Genomic DNA, 23,192 nt, shown 5'->3' on the forward strand with positions numbered 1-23,192 from the left:
AGCAATGTACTCCAAAGTTAAAAAAGCAATATGAAAGGAATAAGTTCGATTAAACTTAAAAACATGGTCCCTATTATTGGCATAGAATGGTGCCAAACCACTTGGTGTTATTCATACCATATGGCATAAACGGAAAAAGAAACCATTTTTTAAATCACTTTTGTGAGTTTTGAAACTGTTTCACTAATACAGTTTTTATCTTCAAATTATATTTTCTTTTTAAGAAGTCTAAAGACTATATATACATACATGATATATATATGTATACATGTATATATATATATTCGCATGTGTGTGTGTGTGTGTGTGCGCGCGCGCGCACGCATGATGCTACATATGAAGAACCTACTCTTGCCCCCCATAAGTCTTGGCCTTGGCCACTACATGACTTACTTTGACCAATAGATATGATACTCTGGGATATGGAAACTATCTTTGCAACAATGGATGTGGAAGGATACTAGTGAGAAGCCCCAAATTATATACATATAACACACTTGCTCCTGAGCTTTAAAGAGCTCCTGAATAATTTGATGACAGAAATTAGCTTTAATAACAGCTAGTATTGTTAGGGAAATGACATGTTATTTAACATATTTAAAGGATTTTCTATATTAATAATAATATCTCATATTTTGGAACAAGTTATACAGTTAAGTACTAAGGATTTAATAATTACCTTTACTTTTTGCCTCTCTTGAGTCCTTAAAACTTCTTTCCTCCACTGTTTCTCAAAGATGGGACACACACTATAGGAGGAATCGCTTTCATTAAGTTCAAAAAGATCCTCTCTTTCCAAAGGTTTCTTATAGCCTAAAATAATTATTCTAAAAATGAAAGAGTAAGGAAAACAATTCATCAAAACCAACAATCGTTAAAAGTAACCTGCATATATTCGTTTCACTTCTTGATTTATAAATTATCTTATTGATCAGGTTGGACTCACTAGAGTGTGTGTTTGAAAAATCATAACAACTCTATCCTGAAGTTCAATAATATATAATAATCCTTTGTAACTTTTTTTCATTTATTTTTATTAGTTGGAGGCTAATTACAATATTGTAGTGGTTTTTGCCATACACATGAATCAGCCATGGATTTACACGTAGCTTTTAAAAGGGCTGTTTAGATATCCAATTATTCAGTGAAACACTAATCGCATTTACTCATCTCATCCTGGAGACACCCACCTCCTCTATTTCCCTTTACTATTGTTTAGTTACTTTGGTCATGTTCAACTTGTTTGCAACCCCATGGACTGTAGCTCACCTGGCTCCTCTGTCCATGGGATTTCCCAGGCCAGAATACTGGAGTGGGTTGCCATTTCCTTCTCCAGGGAATCCTCCAGACCCAGGGACTGAACCCGCATCTCCTGCATTGGCAGGCGGATTCTTTACCACTGAGCCACCAGCAAAACCCACCCTTACCTCCCTTACTGGAACTTAAATAGCTAATATTCACAGTGATATTCACGCCAAAACCCACATTTGATTTTTAAGCTTGTGTGAAAAGAGAAATGAATCTGTCCTCTGCTGGGACTATATAGACCCTTTGACACTTGACTTTACAGAGTGTCCAAGTGAAGAACCTGTATCTGCTGCATACACTTGGGTCTTGGCCACATATGACTTACTTTGACCAACAGAACATGAGTCAATATGACAGAGCCGTTTTGGAGCTGAAGCCTTAAGATACTGCCAGCCTCTTAGTAATTCTACATTTCTCCATTCAAAGAGCTTGCTCCAGAGTACATTGTGAGTAATTATGCAAGAACAATAGGTCTAAACTGGGCTTGTCCCAGGAAAACTAAAGTGCATGGTCTAGTTATACCACAAATGTTATTATTGCAGACAATGATTTATATTTATCTTACATCCATTCCTTCTGCCTCATCATCTTCCTACTGACTAGAATTTGATATTTATTCAGTTGAAAATCTCTTGAGCTCACAGTAAGTCCATATTCCAACCACAGAGTTATGAACCATGATTGGTCTAAATCAGTCTCTGTAGTTCAGTTCAGTTGCTCAATCGTGTCCAACTCTTTTTTACCCCATGGACTGCAGCACGCCAGGCCTCCCTGTCCATCACCAACTCCCGGAGTTTACTCAAACTCATGTTTATTGAGTCGGTGATGCCATCCAACCATCTCATCCTCTGTCGTCCCCTTTTCCTCCCGCCTTCAATCTTTCCCAGCATCAGGGTCTTTTCAAATGAGTCAGCTCTTCATATCAGGTGGCCAAAGTGTTGGAGTTTCAGCTTCAACATCAGTCATTTCAATGAACATTCGGGACTGATTTCCTTTAGGATGGACTGCTTGGATCTCCTTGCAGTCCAAGGGACTCTCAAGAGTCTTCTCCAACACCACAGTTCAAAAGCATCAATACTTCGGTGCTCAGCTTTCTTTATAGTCCAACTCTCACATCCATACATGACTACTGGAAAAAACCATAGCCTTGACTAGGCAAACCTTTGTTGGCAAAGTAACATGTCCCTGTAATCTCATTACTATTTGCTTGGCATTAATAAGTTAATTAAGGCTGTGGCTCAGATGGAAGAATCTGCCTGCAATGTGGGAGACCTGGGTTCAATCCCTGGGTTGGGAAGATCCCCTAGAGAAGGGACTGGCTACTCACTCCAGTATTCTTGCCTGGAGAATTCCATGGACAGAGGCTATAATCCATGGGGCTGTAAAGAGCCGGACACGACTAAACGACTAATACTTTCACGTCAAAGCTAAAAAATCTATTTAAAAAATCTACTGAAGATAACTCTCTATTTCAAAAGATGACACAAAACAGGGAGTTCCCTGGTGTCCTAGTGGTTAGGATTCCAGGCTTTCACTACTGTGACCAGGGTTCAACCCCTGAAGGGGGATCTGAGATCCCACCAGCCTCACAAAAAATTTTAAAAGTAAAAAGAAAAGGAGACACAAAACTTCAAAATGAGAAAAATGTTTGTCTCCTTTTTCCTGAGCTTTCCTCCTTCCTGTTCTGAAGACATGATGGTCTGAAATGGAGAAGCCATCTTTGCCTTGGCTATTCGGGTGAATATCCAAATACTAAGGATGGAGTGGAAAGATAGAAGAATCCTGGATAGAAGAAGCATGATATAGGCTGGTATACTACCTGATAACATAAAAAAAAATTTTTTTAATCTATCTGTTTAAGCTATTATTATTTGAGTATTCTGTTATGTGAAGCACTCCTAAGTGATATAGTTCAGATACACTCAGTTTTGAGCCTGATGACGTGACTTGTTCAGTGAGAAACTAAACTTCCATTTAAACCCGGGCCTTCTGACTCTATAGCTTCAGTTCTTTTCATTATAAAGTATTTTAGTCCAAGAGACTATAACAAAGTGTTACACTGCCCCAAATTGGAATTGCTTTCATTGCCATTGTTACTGAACAATCTGAATTGATTGACCCCGGAATGGATTTAAATCCCGTGGTAACCAGTCTTCACTGGATTCAATTTCACTTTTATTACACACTACCTAATATCATATTACAATTCATATTTAACAAAAAAGCTTAAATGCACTAAGAAAGGACCTTCTGTAATCATGTTTCTGTTGGCTCAATATGCTGGACATTTTTCTGCAGTGCACTTTTAAAAACATATTAAGCAATAAACTACTTTAATGTCATATTAAGTTCTTCTATTCCATTCCACAAAATAAATATTCGTTTTCAAAATAAGATTGCATTGATTTTCACAAAAGCATTTTTAATAACATTTACTGCCTCAGCATTTTGAGGTAGAACTGTGCAAAACTCAGCGGTCTTGGTTCATGGGGATAAGTGACCCCTGGCTTTCATGCTGAGTCTCCAAATAAAGAAGCATCTAAAAGCGACACTTAAGCTGAATTGATTGTGGTGAACTTGGGCTCAGCTGTGACTTCCCTTTTACCAGGTGTGTGCGTGTTCCACCTCTTTTGCTCTCTTCTGAGTCTAACTTTTACACATAAGAATCCAGGAGAAGAGGAAGAGGTGCTTCTTTAAATCAACTGCTGAAGCAGCTTTTGGGAAGCTTCTTGGACCAATAGTTGACTCTCCCAACAATAAAATGCACTAGATCCCACAAACTTGTGGACTTTAGTCCTTAAGCAATAATAAAGGTACATACAAGCATCTTGGTTTTTTATAGACTGTTATACTTTTTTCAAAGGACAACTCCCTAAAGCAAATAAAGCAATCATTTTTATCGACTGTTAAACAAGCAGGAACTCTAGGGACTGGTCACAGGTTTTTAAATGTGATATACACCAGTACTTACTTACCCAAAGGCAGACAGTGTCATTAAATGTAATATTTCCACTGTGTATTCATTTTTGTTACATTAGAGAGAATCTTGAGTGTATTTAACATTAACAAGTGTGCATAAATATCCTATCCAACTGATATTAATGGTAGTAAACCAGTGGCAGTTGGCTAACAGGGTGAGATGAAATATACGTTTTGCAGATGAGTAATAATCGAAATACTTGGAAAGTATATGGCAGCACTGTCAATTTCATTATTGCTGTGCTGTGTGTGCTAAATCACTTCAGTCGTTTCTGATTTTTTTGTGACGCTATGGACTGCAGCCCACCAGGCTTCTCTGTCCAGGAGAGTCTGCAGGCAAGAATACTGGAGTGGGTAGCCATTCCCTTCTCCAGGGGATAACATTCTGACCCAGGGATCGAACCTGGGTCTCCCACATTGCAGGCAGATTCTTTACCATCTGAGCCACAAAGGAAGCCCTCATTATTGCTAATCATCTGTTTAAACATTTCTGGAAAGGGGTGATTATGGAATGGGAAAAGGCAAGGTGTCAGTTGGTACAAAAATCTTAGGATGAGACAAAGTCAGGTAATGTACAAATTTTACTAATATGTGAGGAAAAGGTAGGACAGATTGAATAGTGTAACCCCAGTTAAAATAATTCAATTGTGAACTATAAAAATGTTAACTAGATTTTTCCATGTATGTCAAGGGGATCATTCTATGACCATGATTATTATACACTGATGACAGATTATATTTGCTAATAAAATCTTCATAATTATTAATCATCAACATGATCTAGACAGCTACTGCCTTAGGAATTATGGCTCATAAGCATATAATTTCCTAATCATTTGCATCATCTGAGCACATTTTAATCAAATTATTCATATAATTAGGGGAGCTTGAATTCAGCCTAGGAAATAATTTCTGATTTCATTCTGTAACTCAAAGAATAGATCTGAGAACACAATTAACCAGTGTCTTGAAAGAGACATTCTCTTAACAATAGCTATGATTCAGCTGCAATTGTTTCATCACCAGATAAGCAACCACATTAGTTTAATGCCAATGATAGCTTCAGATAATGGCATGCCATGAAAATATTTCCTATCTAGTTCTGACATGTGAGAGAAAAACAGAAAATAAATGTGATATTCAAAAATTATAGCTTATTGGTTGTTTGATCTAAAATATAGACTTCAAGATATTGAGTTGCTATATTTTAAATTCTGCTGTTTTATTTGATATTAAATTTAATTTCAGCTTCATACTTCATGCCTCCTAAAATTATGTTTGTAATATTTAACATAAATGCACATTGTTTTCATTTGCCAAAATGCATATAGTTTGATAATAAAAGTTTTTAAAGTACATTTACTTAAAATTATTTGCACCATTTAAATTCTGTTAGCTTGTGACTTAAAAATGACAGTCTGAAAATTTTAAAACCAGTGTGGACATCACTCTTATTCTTAACTCATGGATGAGACGGAACTCAGGTTTGAAAAACATATCTAAACATACACAAATTTGAAAAACCAAAATCATTAACTATAAATAGTCCACATTTACATAGTTTCCATTTAAACTTTATTTTTTCTAGTGCATAATTTAATATAGCATATTGTCATAAAATTTCTGCAATCCTCTTTAAATGATTCACAGATTTGTATAACTTAGAATTTTTTATCATAATTCAACTTCTGCCCAATTATTTGCTTATCAAGTATATCAGTTTTCTACTTCAACAGCTTTCATGAATATCACCAATAATTTTTACATTGCCAAATTCAATGGAGAATGTTCATTTCTTATTTTAATTTTCAGTATATGGCCCTATTGGTCACTTACCTTTTTCTCCTTTTTTGACAGTTTCCCTAGCTTCCAGTCACACTCTTTCTTTGGTTTGTCTCTTACATTCTGAATACTTAGCTTCCTTTGTAGACTCTGCCTCCTCTTACTGTTTAAATACTAAGGATTCCCAATACATTGTTTGTTAAATAGACTCTCCTGCTTGATCTCAATGACATTCATGATTACAGATCTACAGTCAATGAGTCTCAAATCCACGTCTGTAAGTCTGAGGTCTACATCTCCAACACATGTAAGGTTTTTTTTAATGGGGGTGAGTCAGGCACCAGAAATTGAAACCTTGCTAAACTGCTTTCACAAATTTTCACAATATCTGAAACTCTCAGTTATCTGACCCAGAAACCCAACATTATTCAACACTTTCCCCAGTTCTTCAATTTCCTCTTCCAATCAACTCTTTCTCTTAAAAAGCTCTTGAATGTATTCTTTCCTGCTCATCATCTTTATCATTACTATGGTTCAGGTGGTAACCATAAATCTACCAGGATATCCAAAGTGCCTCCTGACCAGTCTCTCTCCATTTTCGTCTCCTACATATATCCACAGAATTGCACAGGTGATTTTCTGAAGTGCAAATCGTATGTCATTCTCTATTTAAAATCCTTTAGTGGCTTCTCACTATCTTCAGGATATCCTAGAGAACTCTTACTGATCTGTCCTTTCAACTTGATCTCTTGACATACCAACATGGAAGGGTCAGTTCTCCCCTGCCTCCATGATTTGTAAATGGTGTTTGCTCAACTGGGAATGCCACTTTGGCTCACCTCTATACTTTTTAAATGTTGGGTTAAGGCATTAATCACTTGTGAAACATTCCCAGTTGTGCAAACTTGGTTAAATGACATTTCTGAAAATTGTGTTTCTCTATCATGCTTAGACTGCCTTTTTGGGTAATTGATTGTGTACTTTTTAATCTTTTTAATTCTATTATGAATTCCTGGAAGACAAGATCTAGATCATTTATCGCTGCATTTTGAAAGGTTAGCATAATGTAGGACATCTAGCATGCAAAAAACTTTTTTTTATAAAAGCATTCACCGACTCTTAAAAACACATTGGGTTGGCCAAAAAGTTCATTCAGATTTTTCCATACTATCTTACAGAAAAATCCAAATGAATTTTTTGCTTAACCTGATATTTGTAGATCAAATTGGGCAATTTTGTTTCTACCAACTATAAAGCAAGGGGCATTAAGTTAAAATAATAAACTTAGTTTCATATTATCATAAACATTCTGCTATAGGAGAAAAGAAAACATAGAGAAACTTGTTGAATGTATAAAATTAGAAAAAATGAACTCTTCTCATTCAATATGATTTAATTCTTGTGTTAAAGACCCTATCACATATTATACATTATTCTATAAGATAAACCACATTATATGCCTTACAAAATGATTGTGTGTGTGTTTCAATAGGAGTATGCTGCTGCTGCTAAGTCAAGTCAGTCGTGTCCAACTCTGTGTGACCCCGTAGATGACAGCCCACCAGGCTCCCGTCCCTGGGACTCTCCAGGCAAGAATACTGGAGTGGGCTGCCATTTCCTTCTCCAGTGCATGAAAGTGAAAAGTGAAAGTGAAATCGCTCAGTCATGTCCGACTCTTCGCGACCCCATGGACTGTAGGCTACCAGGCTCCTCCGTCCATGGGATTCTCCAGGCAAGAGTACTGGAGTGAGGTGCCATTGCCTTCTCCTCAGTAGGAGTATAAATAAGTATAAATGAGAGAATTTTCAGCAAAAAGCAGAATAGGTGGCTCAGATGTTAAGGAATCTGCCTGCAAGGCCAGAGACCTGGATTTGATCCCTGGGTCAGCCAATCCTCTGGAGAAGGAAATGGCAACCCACTCCAATATTCTTGCCATTTCCTTCTCCAGAGGATTGGCTGACCCAGGGATCAAATCCAGGTCTCCTGCGTTGCAGGCAGATTCCTTACCATTTGAGCAACCCACTCCAGTATTCTTGAGTTTCCCTTGTAGCTCAGTCAGTAAAGAATGTGGCGGTAATACAGGAGACCTAGGTTTGAGTTCTGGGTCGGGAAGATCCCCTGGAGAAGGAAATGGCAACCCACTCCAGTATTCTTGCCTGGAAAATCCCATGGATAGAGGAGCCTGGTGGGTTCTCAGTCCATGGGGTCACAAGAGTCGGACATGACTTAGCAACTAAACCACCACCACCAGTAATCTTGCCTGGAGAATTCTATGGATAGAGGAGCCTGGTGAGATATAGTCTATGGGGTTGCAAGAGTCAGACACGACTGAGTGACTACTGCTACACTACATAGATAAGTATAAATGAGAGCATTTCCAGTCAAAAGTAGAATAACAAAACAGAACAAAGAAAGCATGAAACCTGAACTCAAACTGACTTCTAACATCAGGTCAGTCTGCTCCTCCTACCTGGGTACCTCCTACCTAGATAGCAAGCCTACTGGCTTCCCTCTCCTTGAGCCTCAAATGTCCTCATCTGTAAATGCCTATCTCATAGGACTTAGGGGGAAATTACATGAAATAAAATATACAAAATAGGTAAAATTAAATAGCAGATACATGATGATTAAACATATATGTGTATATATACATCTGCGGCTGCTTCTTAGTCACTTCAGACGTGTCCAACTGTGTGTGACCCTATGGACTGTAACCCACTAGGCTCTTCTGTCCATGGAATTCTCCAGGCAAGAGTACTAGAGTGGGTTTCCATGCCCTCCTCCAGGAGATCTTCCAAACTCAGGGATTGAACCCAGGTCTCTTGCACTCCAGGCAGATTCTTTACCACGGAGCCACCAGGGAAACCCCATATATATGTATATGTATGTGTATATGTATATGTATATATTCATTTTCCCTTCCTAGTGCTAATAGGGCTAGAAATACTATAAATAGGCAGCCATATTGCAGGAGTATTCACAGTCTTATCTGTGGACCTATTTTGTACGTTACTATTTGTGATGTTTTTGGAATAAATCATATGAGAAGAAAACCTTTGCAAAGTTATTTTGTAAAAATATACATGCTTAGATTAAAGGAATAACATGTAAGTGTCATTTCACTCAGAAATTTCCTCAGTGTGTTACACCACAGATGAATTAGTAAAATTCTTACCTGCTAAACCAGGAATAGGTCATCTTACTGAAGAATGAAGCACTTTTCTCTGGACTGCATCTCTAAAATAAATAAATAAATAACAGCTAGTGTATGGAGAAAATGCCTTTTTTTACGTTTGAAATATCTTTGTCAGCAAGTGGAAAGCAAACATGAAATCATTTATATTTCAGCTATGTTGATAATATAATTTTCAAGTAATACAATTAAGATATCCTTGGACAATGTATTAGAGGAAAGTTAAGATTTCTTCTAATATTATGGCTTTTACATAGCAAGAAACCATGTAGAAAAGGAAAACTATTCCTAAATTTCCTATTATTTCTTCTTTTTCTCTCTGTCTCTCTCTACATATGAATCACCACACATGTATATATATGTATATGTATAAATATATATATATATAGCTTCTCAAACTAAAATGACTGTGTATATATGTATGTATATACATGCATATATGTAAATACATAATTTAGCTTACATATATGCACAATATAAGCTAAATTTAAAATATTTAATTACTAAGTGAAAAACATCTTTATCTTTCTTCTGATAAATAGAAAAATAGTAGACTATAATAGGCATTTGGTTTAATCACTTCTGTGTAAACGGTTAATTACATAATTTGTATAAATGCATATATACATACATAATTACATATTATCACAATTATATATTATTTGGGAAGGTTATAGTACTTCCATAATACTCTTTCCATTGACCTGATAAGTTTGACCAAAAGAAGAGGGGTTTAAAAGAGAAGGTCTCAAAGGCAATAATCTTACATTTTTTTAAGGTCAGCATCAATCTCTATTTTTACAAAGTTAAACTAATCACAAAATTAAATTTCACTGTTAGAAATTGTCCCATATTTAACAATTTTGCATTAATCCTCTCTAATCTCATTCTGATTTCATATTCATGAACTGTTTATCACATTTAAAAAAAACTTCTTATTCTAGAGGAATAAAACAATATTTCATTCTGAACAGCAAAATATTCTTGGAGTAGGAAATGGCAACCTACTCCAATATTCCTTGCCTGGGAAACCCCATGGACAGAAGAGCCTGGTGGGCTACAGTCCATGGAGTCACAAAAAGTCAGAGAAGATTTAGCGACTAAAGAATCCATCTGCAATGCAGGAGACCCCAGTTTGATTCCCGGGTTGGGAAGATTCGCTGGAGAAGAGATAGGCTACTCACTCCAGTATTCTTGGGCTTCCCTGCTGGCTCAGACAGTAAAGAATCCATCTGCAATGTTGGAGACCTGGATCCAATCCCTGGGTTGGAAAGATCCCCTGGAGAAGGGGATGGCTACCCACTCCAGTATTCTTGCCTGGAGAATTCCATGGACAGAAGAACCTGGCAGGCTACAGTTCGTGGGGTTATAAAGAGTGGGAGACAACTGAGAGATTTTCATTTTTCACAGCAAAATATTCTGATTAAAGATGAGAAAGCATAATACTCACTCCAAATCTGTTCTCTGAGTTATAGCAAATTATACACTATAAATCATTGCGTGTGTGTGTGTGTGTGTGTGTGTGTGTGTGTGTATACATATATATATGAAGAAGGAAATGGCAACCCACTCCAGCATTCTTGCTTGGAAAATCCCATGGACAGGGGAGCCTGGCAGGCTATAGTCCATGGGATCGCAAAGAGTCAGATACAACTTATCGATTAAACAACAACCATATCGACTAAACAACAACTATATATATACATATATATACACATGGGTTTGAACTGCGTGAGTCCACTTATATTTGGGTTTTTTCTTAGTACCACACAATCATGGATTGGTTGAACCCATGGCTGAGGAACTTTAGATATGGAGGAACCACATATATGGAATGAGCATGTGTGTGTGTTCAGTTCTTTGCAACCCCATGGACTGTAGTCCTCTAGGTTCCTCTGTCCATGGGATTTCCCTGGCAAGAATATTGAAGTCGGTTGACATTTCTTTATCCAGGGGAACTTTCTGACCCAGGGACCAAACCTGCATCTCCTGTGTCTCTTGCATTGGCAGACGAATTCTTTACCACTGAGACACCTGGGAATCCCACATACATGAAAGGCTGACTATAAATTACATGCAGATTTTTTATTTTGAGGAGATTTGACACCTTTTACCTCCGTGTTATTCAAGGGTCAGCTATATTTTAACAAGTTGCTATATATCCTTCCACTGTTGTTTCAAGAAATAAATGCTCCAACAAACGTAAAACATTTATCACATTACTAGGTGATAAATAAAAAGCCCAAAACAACCATGCCAACAAGTGAACTATAATGTTGTCATAAATCTTGCTATCAAACACATTATTTGGAAAATTAGTACATATATCAGTGAGGAAAATGTGTGAAAACTCTCTGATTAACTCAGTGGTCACATTTTATTTTATAGGGAGTTGCCAATTTGATAACTGGCCACCGATGTGAAGATCATATTCACATCAAAAATACATATATTTCTGTGCCCAACTGCAAATGGCTGCAAATACTTTGCAGCTTTTCCCATCAAGAGACTGATTCTATTTCCCACTCTTTGAATCTGGGCTAGCATTGTTTCTCGTTTTGATTATGAGAATGCAACAGGAGTGATGCGAAGAGAGCTCCAACTCTAAGCTTCAAAAGGCTTGCTCTGCTTGGAACCCTGAGTGCACCATGTGACTGAGCCCAAGCTAGCCTCCTAGAGGGTAATAGACCACATGGACTAGAAACGAGGTGCTCATCTGACAGCCTATCATCCTGACCAACAGCTTGAAGACTGCCCGACATATGAGGATATTGGTTCTACATTATCCAGCCACCAGCCAACTCTCCAGCTGACAGTACATATCTGAAAGAGCTCAGCAGAGATTGGTCAAGCTAACCCAGTTGAGGCCATGATCCAGCTGGGCCAGGGAATCATCAGCTAAATAAAAAAGTTTTCTTTCCAAGGCCAAAGTCTTGCAGAGCTAGTAGGCAAGGTTACTTTCGCAGGCCAAGGACTGGGTATTTGACATCTGGTCTAGGTTCACTTTGCATGTTAAAGCATCTTATACAAGGTTCTTTGAGTACTCTGGTAAATAAACAGCCTCATTAGATGAAGGCCAGGCATCTTATATTGAAGTTATTACAGTGAATTCCAAGCACATTTACCTCCCAGAAGAAATACCAGGCAGGCAAAATATCTAGTAGAGGTAATTAAATCTTACCAAGTACCAAGAATATAAAAATGGCTTCTCAGTAAATAATTACTGAATTCATAGCATGGGTCTCACTGAGTTTATTATCAACATATTGCTGCAAAGCAACATCTATGCTGAAAACCAGGATATGACAATTCTGTGAGTTTCCTTCAGAGAGTGAATTCACTCCCATCCTCTCCACTGGACATTTTGTAGTCCTTTCAACTCACCTGTTCTCGCTGACACCACTTCCTCTGCAGACCTGATATCAAATGATTTCCCATTTCTTTTATCTCCCCCAGCCTATTACAGGCTTTTGTTTCTAAGCCATTTTATTATCTTTGTGCTTATCTAGCACTGGGTATATACTAGGCATCCAGTAAACACGCCTTAATATTAATTCTGTGCTGCTGGCTGTGCGAAGTCGCTTAAGTCATGTCTGACTCTGTGCGACCCCATGGACTGTAGCCCACCAGGCTCCTCTGTCCGTGGGATTCTCCAGGCAAGAGTACTGGTGTGGGTTGCCATTCCCTCCTCCAGGAGATCTGATGTGCAATTTTCATTTGAATGGTGGTCCTGTTATTTTTGTATTATGATGGAGGAGCAAGAAGTCTAGCCCACAGCATAACCTGGGTCCAGGATTTAGTGAAACATGTTGCTGGCAATCTTCTTTGGGTTCAACCCTGAGATGCAGCCTCCTGAGGATGTGGTTTGTGTGACTGCTATAGTTAACAAAATCTAATAACACCTAACTTCAGGAACTTCCTTTGTGGGTATTAGAGAATGATCCTGGGAAGACTGAAGGAAGATATGGAAAAATGCCTATACAGAAGTCTTACAGAGAAGGAAAACCATCTAGAAAGCAAAAGGGACTTAGCGCTTTTTAGAACTTAGGCTTTTCAATTGCTTATTATGTGCCAGATTCTGTTGTTAATATATGTATTATTAAATATAATGTGTCTTTGTGGTGGGAATATTTTTGTCAACCCCATTTTACAGAAGAGGAAACAAAGGCCCAGAGTTTAAAAAATAAACTTGCCCAAGATCCTCCAACTGAGAAGCATAAGACATTGAATTGAACCCAGTAAGTTCATTCTATTTTCAGGTCATAATTCTACACCCTCAGCTCTACCTGTTACGTGCTGTTACTGTCTGCTGCTACTTAGAAACCCCTTTCTTCTTGTCCATTTCCTTGTACTTCACTTCTGCTGGCTAAATCTTACTTGTGCTTGAATTATCTGGAGGGATGTATCGCTGTTAGTGATTCCTCTCCTCCCATCCCTACCTCCAAGTCTCAATTTTGTGTTCTGTGTTACCAGAGCAAACTCAACAAATTCCTTACGTGAGATGTAAAGGCTCTTCAGCTCTGTCCTCCCTGAATTCACTCTTACCTGACTATCCAATAATTTGCCTACAGGTACTTTTTCCTTCCAAACTTCTCTTCTCTGGAGGGTAGAAACTACTATGTTTCAGTTCAGTTCAGTTCAGTTGCTCAGTCGTGTCCGACTCTTTTCGACCCCATGGACTGCAGCACGCCAGGCCTCCCTGTCCATCACCAACTCCCAGAGTTTACTCAAACTCGTGTCCATTGAGTTGGTGATGTCATCCAACCATCTCATCCTCTGTCATCCCCTTCTCTTCCCGCCTTCAATCTTTCCCAGAATCAGGGTCTTTTCCAATGAGTCAGCTCTTCGCATCAGGTGGCCAAAGCATTGGAGTTTCAGCTTCAGCATCAGTCCTTCCAATGAATATTCAGGACTGATTTTCTTTAGGATGGACTGCTTGGATCTCCTTGCAGTTCAAGGGACTCTTAAGAGTCTTCTCCAACACCACAGTTCAAAAGCATCAATACTTCAGTGCTCAGCTTTCTTTATAGTCCAACTCTCACATCCATACATGACTACTGGAAAAACCATAGCTTTGACTAGATGGATCTTTGCTAGCAAAGTAATGTGTCTCCTCTTTAATATTTAATATTTCCAGGGTCCAGCTCATAAAATGTTTTACATGAATAAATATGTAAATGAATTAATGCTAATCACCACCAATAAAATTTTTAAGAGGTTTTTTATTTATACATCTATTTATGCCAGCCCTAGAAACTCAATCAGAAAGTCATGTTCTTGGCTTATAGGTTAGGCTGGGATTTTTATCTGAGATCTACTAGGCTAAAAATGTAGTCTAAGTAATGAAATATAATCATACAAGGTTTTCAACATGCCTGAAAGCCATCAACTTAAAAAACAAAACCCAAAAAACTTGGTGTCATAGAAGTAACAAACAGAAAATGCTATCTAAATGAGTATTTTCAATCTTTTCTAAATGGATTCTTGGTCCAAAAAGCTATTGATGTTGAGTAATAGTCAAGGAAATAAACATGGTTGGAAACTTAAAGGAAGAGTCCACTCACATTTGGGGTGAAGAAATTGTTTGAGTTTATAATTTCACCTGTTTGTATAAGTTACACCTGTTTGTATAAGTTACACCTATTTGTAACTCACTGCCTTTGGACACCTCTGAGGTTAGACTGACAGTGTTAAACCAGTTTGCCTGATTAAGCCTGACATGTCTAAGGTTAAAAAAACAAACAAACAAAAACACAAACGGTATATTGTCCTAGTGAAGCTCTTGCACTTTTTAAGTGACTTATTCAATACCTATATTTTATAGATTTAAAAGAGTACATATAATTTGCCCTACTTTTAAAGAAATTTATAGTTTCATATGTAATTAATAGACTGTCTTATTTATTTGACAGTTGGAGTTACTAACAAAAGCCAGGATGAGAACAAGATCCTCTGTATCTGAAATTTTTTTTCTTCCTTTTAAAGTACTACAGATCTAAGTGTGTTAGGCCTATTTCTAAGACCTGTCTTGTGTAGTGATGAGAGGTAAAACAAGTAAGATATTTTTAGGAAATTGGATTTCCCAGGTGGGGCTAGTGGTAAAGAACCAGCCTGCCAATGTAGGAGATGCAAGAGAGGTGGGTTCCATCCCTGGGTCGGGAAGCTCCCTTGGAGAAGGAAATGGCAACCCAGTCCAGGATTCTTGCTTGGAGAATTCCATGGACAGAGGAGCCTGGCAGGGTACAGTCTACGGGGTCGCAGAGAGTCCGTCAGAGGACACGACTGAGGCGGCTTAGTACAAACGCCGGCATCCAACCGCGGAGTTCATGCACATGACTTCCATTGTAGAAGCACCTGTTATCACAGCGTGGGGGCAGGGATAGAGTGCCGGGCCAGCGAGGCACGGTCGGTCAAATGTCCGCAGTTTCTGGATTTGCCCCAAGCCTCGGGTTCTCAATATCATGTCAGTTGACAGAGGTTATTTACCCCGGGTCTCTTCCTGCGGTTTTATTGGGCTCTACCACTGGTTGTAGAATTCCATCCCCTCCTGCAGCGGAAGTCAGGTCCATTCATCCTTTTCTCAGAAGCTCGTTTCTGTTTACGGGGGCGGGGGGGCACTTATCCCTGCAAAGACGCCTCTTTCGCTCCTTCAGCAGCCACCTGGACTGAGGTCGTGTTCGGTGAAGTTTCACCTCATCCCAGACCTCAGCTCCTCAGCCATCCCTTCGTCCCCAGATTGGCCCGAAAACCGCCCCGTCTCTCCCACCTCCACCGGAGAGCTTTACCTGCGCCTCGGTGACCCGCTGGTAGAAGCCGCTCGCGCCCCATCTCCCCAGGATGGAAAACATGGTCCACGCCGACTCCCGGCGACGGGAAGCGGGGATAGTCCGGGCTGTCAGCTCCCTTTCTGCGGGGACTGTCAATCCGGCGTCTGGAAGGTGGAAGGACGCGAGCGCCCTGCCCGGGCGTGTCGGCGGCCGCCCAGCCCTACCCGCCCCGCCTGGGCGGCGGCTGGAAAGAGGGAGGAAGGGAGGGGCCCGGTGGGAAGTGGGACCTTCCGTAGAATCCAAATATCTCTGCCTTCTGGGGAACGTGTACTGGACTCTAATTCTCACTTCTCAGTTTCCAGGGTTACACTGTTAGGAAATGTGTCCCTTTATAACAGAAACTCAAAGCTCCTTCCTCCCTGGGGTGACATTTCTGTGTTTGCAAACAGAATGTTAATATCTGTCCCTTACAGAAAACTGTTAAGGAGAACAGGTGTCACTAAAATTTTAGAGAGAATTTAACTGCAAGGGCTTTAAGATTAGAAACTTAAAAAAAAAAAAAAACTAATGAAATGCTTCTCTTAGTATTAAGAAACAATGACAGTATAGGGAATCTAAATTTTACTTTTCAAATTAATCATAAGGCTATGTAATAAATGGAATTACTTCGTAGTAACTAAGGTTAGCAAAAAACTAAGTGAAATATAATACATGACATATAAAGGGAGATATGAAAATTAAGGATGGCATTTTGACATTTAATAAATACTCATGGATCATGAACCCTGTATAAAGACGTATTGGTTTATGCAACAAATCCCTTTCCATGAGATGTGTCATTGGTCTAATGAAATATTTTGTTTTGATTAGCTTAGAACTTGAAATGACAGAAGAGGGACTAACTTTAAGAATTCTGTATAATGGAGATAAGGATAAGGAAATGTGATAATTTTACAAGAGTGGGTATTATGTTTCAGAACCAAGAAATATTCTGTCTGCTTCTTGAAATTAATGTTACAAGTAGAAGAAAGAATTGAGTATTTAGAGAAAGAAAAAACAGCATCCTGGAAAAAGTGGTTCAAAGATGTTATGTAGGGGGAGTTTTAGCCTGCCCACAGAGTGGATCTACAACAGTGTCTACATAAGGCATAGACCAAATGATACCTCATGGAGTTAAAGTGCTGGAGAATGTTTAGAACACCATTTATGTGGCTTTCTTCCTGTCTTCAGACTGTATTTGTCAGACGCCATGGAAAGAGGAAGTTGTAGATTTCACTGTAAATGTGTCTCTGAAGAACTGAAGTCAAAGTTCAGGATTTAGAAATCTTGTTTCACATCTTCCAGGACTTTTCAACAAATTCACCTATCAACTTGTGGACATCTTTTACTCATCAGCCTCAGCCTGAGGGACCCTTTCCCCATCTGCACTTTTAAACCATTTATTCTTTGAAGTCTAATCAGAAAAGTCACTCTCTTCTTAAAGAGATAGCTCCTGGTTTTTAGCTACAAGGAAAGAAGGAACTTGAACCTGTACCACAGAGGGGGAAGACAAAAAAAGCAAGGCCTAGAACTAAATCAGGCTCAACATTTTCTTCCCTCCTGTTGGAATTAACTCCCTCAGGAAAGGGTAGTTCTAACAACAGGAAACAGACAGATTTCCATGAATACTCAGCTCTTTAAAGTGACCCAGCTCCTGGATTGGTGAGAAAGAGGAATCCCTAAGGTAGTGGAATAAAGTTATAAAGGGCTTTAGGGTGTGTTGGGGAACTGGAGTGCTGGAGCCCCTACCAAAAGGGATTGAGAGAAACATCTCTGGGTGCCCCACAAAATTACAAAATTAAACTTGACAAGTTTCGGCAGGAGGAGATACAAGATAAGACTACTAATGAAAGGGAAGGCATGTTTCTGCAGCAGGAGATACATGATAAGACTGAGTGACTGAACTGAACTGAACTGAATGAAAGGGAAGGCATGGGGGTTTTGGTTTGTTTGTTTTTGTTTTATGAAAGAAATTACAGTTTTCATTGCTTCAATGCTTAGTTAAGGAAAACTCAGTGAAACATTCTGATTTGTCTAAGGAAACAGAAAATGTTAAATAAAATGACCCTGGCATAAACAAAACCTTCCCACAAAATTAGCATTCTGACTCACTGCATTCTCATGCTAGCTGAATTGGGAAATAAACATTTCCTTTTCCAGCAACAAGAAGATCAGAGAGAAGTAGAAAATAAGGGCTTAGGGATTTAGTAATGAGCGGGGCATATTTTATGTCACAATATTCAATTTTTTAGGTTGCCAGAAAGATTCATCACTAGAGTTCTTATCCTTCCAGGGATTTTGCTCTACTTCCTACATTCTGCAGGCACTGTACCTCACCCTTTCTTATTGTGGAAAGCATCATAGATCAGGGTCAGAACCTCCGAGGTTGGGATTTCCCTGGTGGTCCAGTGGTTAAGCCTTCACCTTCCAATGCAGGGGATGCCAGTTTGATTCTGGTCACGGAACTAAGACCCCACAAGCCTCAGGGCCAGTAAAACAAAACATGAAAAACAGAGCCAATATTGTAACAAATTCAGTGAAGACTTTAAAAAAGAAATGGTCTACAACAACAAAATCTTTAAAAAAAGAAAAAGCATCTCTGAGGCTGATTAAAAGTAAAACTGAAAGGAATCTGCCTGTTTCCTATAACTCTCTGGGGATATGTTTGTCATCCTGGGTGAGAAGTCACTCATCTTTCCTGACTGCAGATTATGTCTTCACGGTGGATGTTGGGGGTGGAAGAGATGTTTTATATATATATATATATATATTTTTTTTTTGCTCTCATTAACCTTGGTATTAAAAATTGAATTCATGACACTATTCAGTTTATGTCATATCATCATCATTTTGTGAAGTACCATTTTTATTCTATTTTGATTTATACTATTTTCCCCATCATAAGTCACTGATTTGGAGTTACAAATAATGTCTTTTCAATTCAACTTCTACACATGTATTGAGACACTTCTTTATACTTAAAAGCACTATGGTGCTATTTTATCTATTTCAAATATATATATACAAATGGTATTTTCCTTTTAAAGTTATTGGACAATAATAACTTTTTATTAGTCCCTATACAAATAGTATTTTCCTATAAAGTTATTGAAAAATGATAACTTTTTATTATTCCATCTCCCTGTATTTTTTAATTTAATGTGATTTGTACAGCATCTACCTATGTGAGGCTATGTAACATTCCACCCATTGTTTCTGACTGCTGCGTGATGTTCTGCTCCATGCACACACCACACTTACCAGGAACTCAGAATAGGACTGAGTACACAGACTCTAAAGGAAGACTACAGATGCAGGCTTGGCACCACTATTTACAGCAAATCATTAACACCTCCTGGTTCATTTATAAACTAGAAAAGTAGGGCCTTTCTCATAGGTTTGCTGTAAGGACTGTGTGATTCAATCATGTTACAAGTAAATTACTTAGAACAGCAAGCACACGTGATGAATACGGCATAAATTATTGTGATGATTATTACTTAGCTAGTCACCTAGAGAACAATGCGTAGGCTAACTCTAACTCTGCCTCATAGTCAGTGTTTGGAGGACTATCTCTTTTTGAGGACTGATATTGCATTTTTCTTAGATCAGGTGTTCTCAATTATTTTTTTTTTTTTTGGATTCAGGACTTCTTTAAATTTTTGAAAATTATTGAGTACCCAAGTAACATTTTTGTGTGTGGGATAGCTCTATTGATATTTGTCACATTAGAAATTAAAACTGTAAATGTAAAAATTAATTAAACTCATTAGATGTTTTTTAAATGCTATAAATTAAAACAAAGATCACAGGGTTCTCAGGATATATCCCAAGCCCCCCATGTCACAGAGGAGGTGACCAGGTCTGGAGAAAGTCTGAGGACTTTCCCAAAATTACAGTCATAAGGAAAACTGGGGGAAAATATCAGATTTCCTTGAATCCAGGATTCTTTGTGCTTTTTTGTCCCCACTATACCAATCTAATACCCTCCCATGGTAGCTTACATTGCTGCTGATTTGCAAACTTGAGAGAAAAGCTGAAAAGTCTGCCCATTTGGGAGGCTTCCCCCTTGGCTCAGCAGTAAAGAATCCATCTACAAATCTTGGCGACATGGGAGACGGAAACGTGGATTTGATCCCTGGATCAGGAAGATCCCCTGGAGGAGAGCATGGCAACCCACTCCAGTATTCTTGCCTGGAGAATCCCATGGATAGAAGATCCTGGGCTTGTGATCATTTTTGTTGCCATCCCAAAGTTGTATCCATACAAGTTAGCAAAAAAGGAATTTCCAAATAGTTTACAAAATTTTTCTTTAGATCTCCACTATATTTTCCTGAATGTTCCTCTTTATTTAATTTTTTTTAACAAGCATTAATTTAGTACCTCCCTGTACTAGGCATTCTGGTAGGTGCCAGAAATATAATGAATCATTCCTGTCCTTGTCAAATTATATACTAGTGGGAAAAAACAAGAAGAAACTAGTACACCAAGAATAAATAAATAACTGCAAAATGTATAGTGCAATGAAGTAAGTGAACAGGATGCAATATTAGAGAATAATCAACCAGGGTAGGCACCTCTTTCCAGATTAGCTAGTGAAGCCTCACAGGTTTAATGCGATGAACACACTGGACAGAATAATAAGTGCAGAAAACTGAATTCATCTCTGTTTTTCATACTTTTATGATGTGTGTGCATGTGTGCTAAGTTGCCTCAGTCCTGTCTTACTCTGCAACCCTTTAGACTACAGCCTGCCAGGCTCCTCTGTCATGGGATTCTCCAGGCAAGAATACTGCAGTGGGTAGCTCTATGCCATCCTCCAGGGGGTCTTCTGAACCCACGGGTCAAACCCATGTCTCTTGTGGATCCTACATTGCAGGCAGATTCTTTACCACTGCGCCACTGCGGAAGTCCCTTTTATGATGCAAATTACTTCAAAGCTTCCCATGACTAAGTTTGCTATACCTGCAGTACTATATTCTTTATTTCTCTGCTTTCCTCTCCCCACCATCATCTGAAACATTATTTGGTTTCTAAGGAGGCAGACGTGGGATAAAGTCCACATTTACCACGTCTACATGCACACCTACTGAATCTTATTCCACATACCTGCATGGGATTCTTTCTGGACATTCCATACATAATGCATTTCAGATAGATTTGAATACTTTTGTCAAACCCATGTAAGATGCTAGAACAGAGCCCAGGGTACCTCAAAACTTAATAATAGCTCATATTTATAGTGCATTTATTATGCATCAGTTGCATAGTAAAATATTCACATTCAGTTCAGTTCAGTTCAGTTCATATTCAGTATCCAATTAAGCCCACACAACCAAACCCATGAATTTTTGTGGAAACAGATAACTTGAAAAGAGACATATAGTCTCTAAGCCAAGAGTTGGCCAGAAACAGTTTTACAATCAAGGTATTCAGAATGGAGGGAAAGAGTGTACCTAAACTCAAGAGCTGTGGTGGCTTTTGTGCACATTCATATTAACACACCTAGGAAGGATGATGTGAGCAAAAAGGGACAGGGTTGTTACCATACAGGAGTGTTCCTGCAGAAGTACACTTTCTCACTGTGTAAACCTTGTCATTCTCATTCCAGGGAACTAGGAATACTTTTATGAATTTTCCATAGTTTAGGTGGATAGTCACTGAGTCATTCATCAGTTATTCATTGCATATCTATTACGGGATAGGCACCGTGATAGGTTTTGGGTAAAAAAAAAAGGGGGGGGGGAAGGTGGAAAGGGAAGAAAAATCTTGCTTCATAAACTTACAGTTTAGCATGTTTGGGGAACAGAAAATAAATACATAAATTGAGGAAATGTTTTGATGTCGGGGGCAATAAATGCTATGGGAAAAAATAATGAGGGGAAGAAGAAAAGTGATTTGGATGGTTTTGTTGCAATTTATTTATGGTGATCAGCAAAAGACACTAATGAAAAAAGGTCATTCAGCAAATACCTAAGGTATAAGAAGAGGAAGGAATGTGGTAGTATTTGGTAATATTCAAGGAAATCTTGACATGAAAACTAGGAACAGTTTGGAAGAAAGCTGGGATAACAGGGGCACTTTTCAGAGTGCCCACCTCACCACAGTTCTTGGTGAGGCACAGTGGATGATGCTATGTGGACAAGGAGGACCAAACTACTCTAATTCAAAGAAAGACTTGTTAAAGTCGGATCTGAGTCTACAGACATTTTAGAAATATAATTGGTTCATCAACATAAATGGTGAACTTAGAGCCTGTTGATACAAAGTGAAGCTAGTCAGAAAGAGAAAACAAATATAGTATATTAACACGCACACACAAACACACAAATCTAGAAAAAAGTTATTGATGAATCTATTTGCAGGGAAGGAATGGAGATGCAGATACAGAGAAAGGACTTGTGGACACTAGGGTAAGGAAAAGAGTGGGACGAAAGGAGAAACTAGCATTGACATACACAGACTATCATGTGTAAAATAGATAGCTAGTGAGAAGCTGATATATAATACAGGGAGACCAGTCTGGCGCTCTGTGATAACTCGGGGATGGCATGGGGGAAAGGAGGGAGGCCCAAGAGGGAGGTGATATATGTAATATTGTGACTGATTTGAGTTGTTGTATGGCAGAAACCAACACATTGTAAGGTAATTTCCCTCCAGTTAAAAACTAAAGAAAGAAGAAAAAAGATTTAAATATTTTAAAAGAAACATATTAATTGATTTGGTTTGACTCTAGTTGTCTTTTTTTATGTAGGCACCACAGTGATACAATAAAACCTCTGTCTAAATCTAAAGGAACTCTCTAAAGAAGTATAAAACAACACACCTAATAGATAAGAGAAAGTGTTACATTGGTAGGTTTTGGTTTATTGGTTTGTTTATTAAAAAACACATCATTTCAAAATAATACTAATATTGTTCAAGTACCTGGAATAGAGACAATAAAATCATGTGTATTTGAAAGCTTGAAAAAGAAGTCACAACAGGTTGCGTAGGATTTCTGCTTCTTTGCCTATCCCCTCCTGGGCCAATATTCTCCTACTTAGAATCACCATTAAATTTTATCTATTAAAGAAAAGGTAGTGGTTATGAAACAGGAATGCAGTCATTATCTTCCCATTAAC

The 23,192-nt window shown here is 38.4% G+C and overlaps 1 protein-coding gene across 1 annotated transcript in view; it reads right to left on the minus strand.

Moving 5' to 3' along the window:
* LOC122428741 (multidrug resistance-associated protein 1-like) overlaps positions 1–16,254 on the minus strand; it is a 91,148-nt gene extending 74,894 nt beyond the window's left edge. The window contains exons 1-3 of the mRNA XM_043448826.1: positions 16,048–16,254; positions 9,245–9,306; positions 680–827 (exon numbers count right to left, since the gene is read on the minus strand). Of these exons, the coding sequence (XP_043304761.1) occupies positions 680–827; positions 9,245–9,306; positions 16,048–16,110 (273 nt within the window). The 5' untranslated portion in view covers positions 16,111–16,254. The remainder of the gene's footprint in view (positions 1–679; positions 828–9,244; positions 9,307–16,047) is intronic.
* Between the last annotated feature and the right edge of the window lie 6,938 nt (positions 16,255–23,192).

The sequence above is a fragment of the Cervus canadensis genome, chromosome 27, assembly GCF_019320065.1.
Source record: "Cervus canadensis isolate Bull #8, Minnesota chromosome 27, ASM1932006v1, whole genome shotgun sequence".
In the NCBI taxonomy this organism is placed as follows: domain Eukaryota; kingdom Metazoa; phylum Chordata; class Mammalia; order Artiodactyla; family Cervidae; genus Cervus; species Cervus canadensis.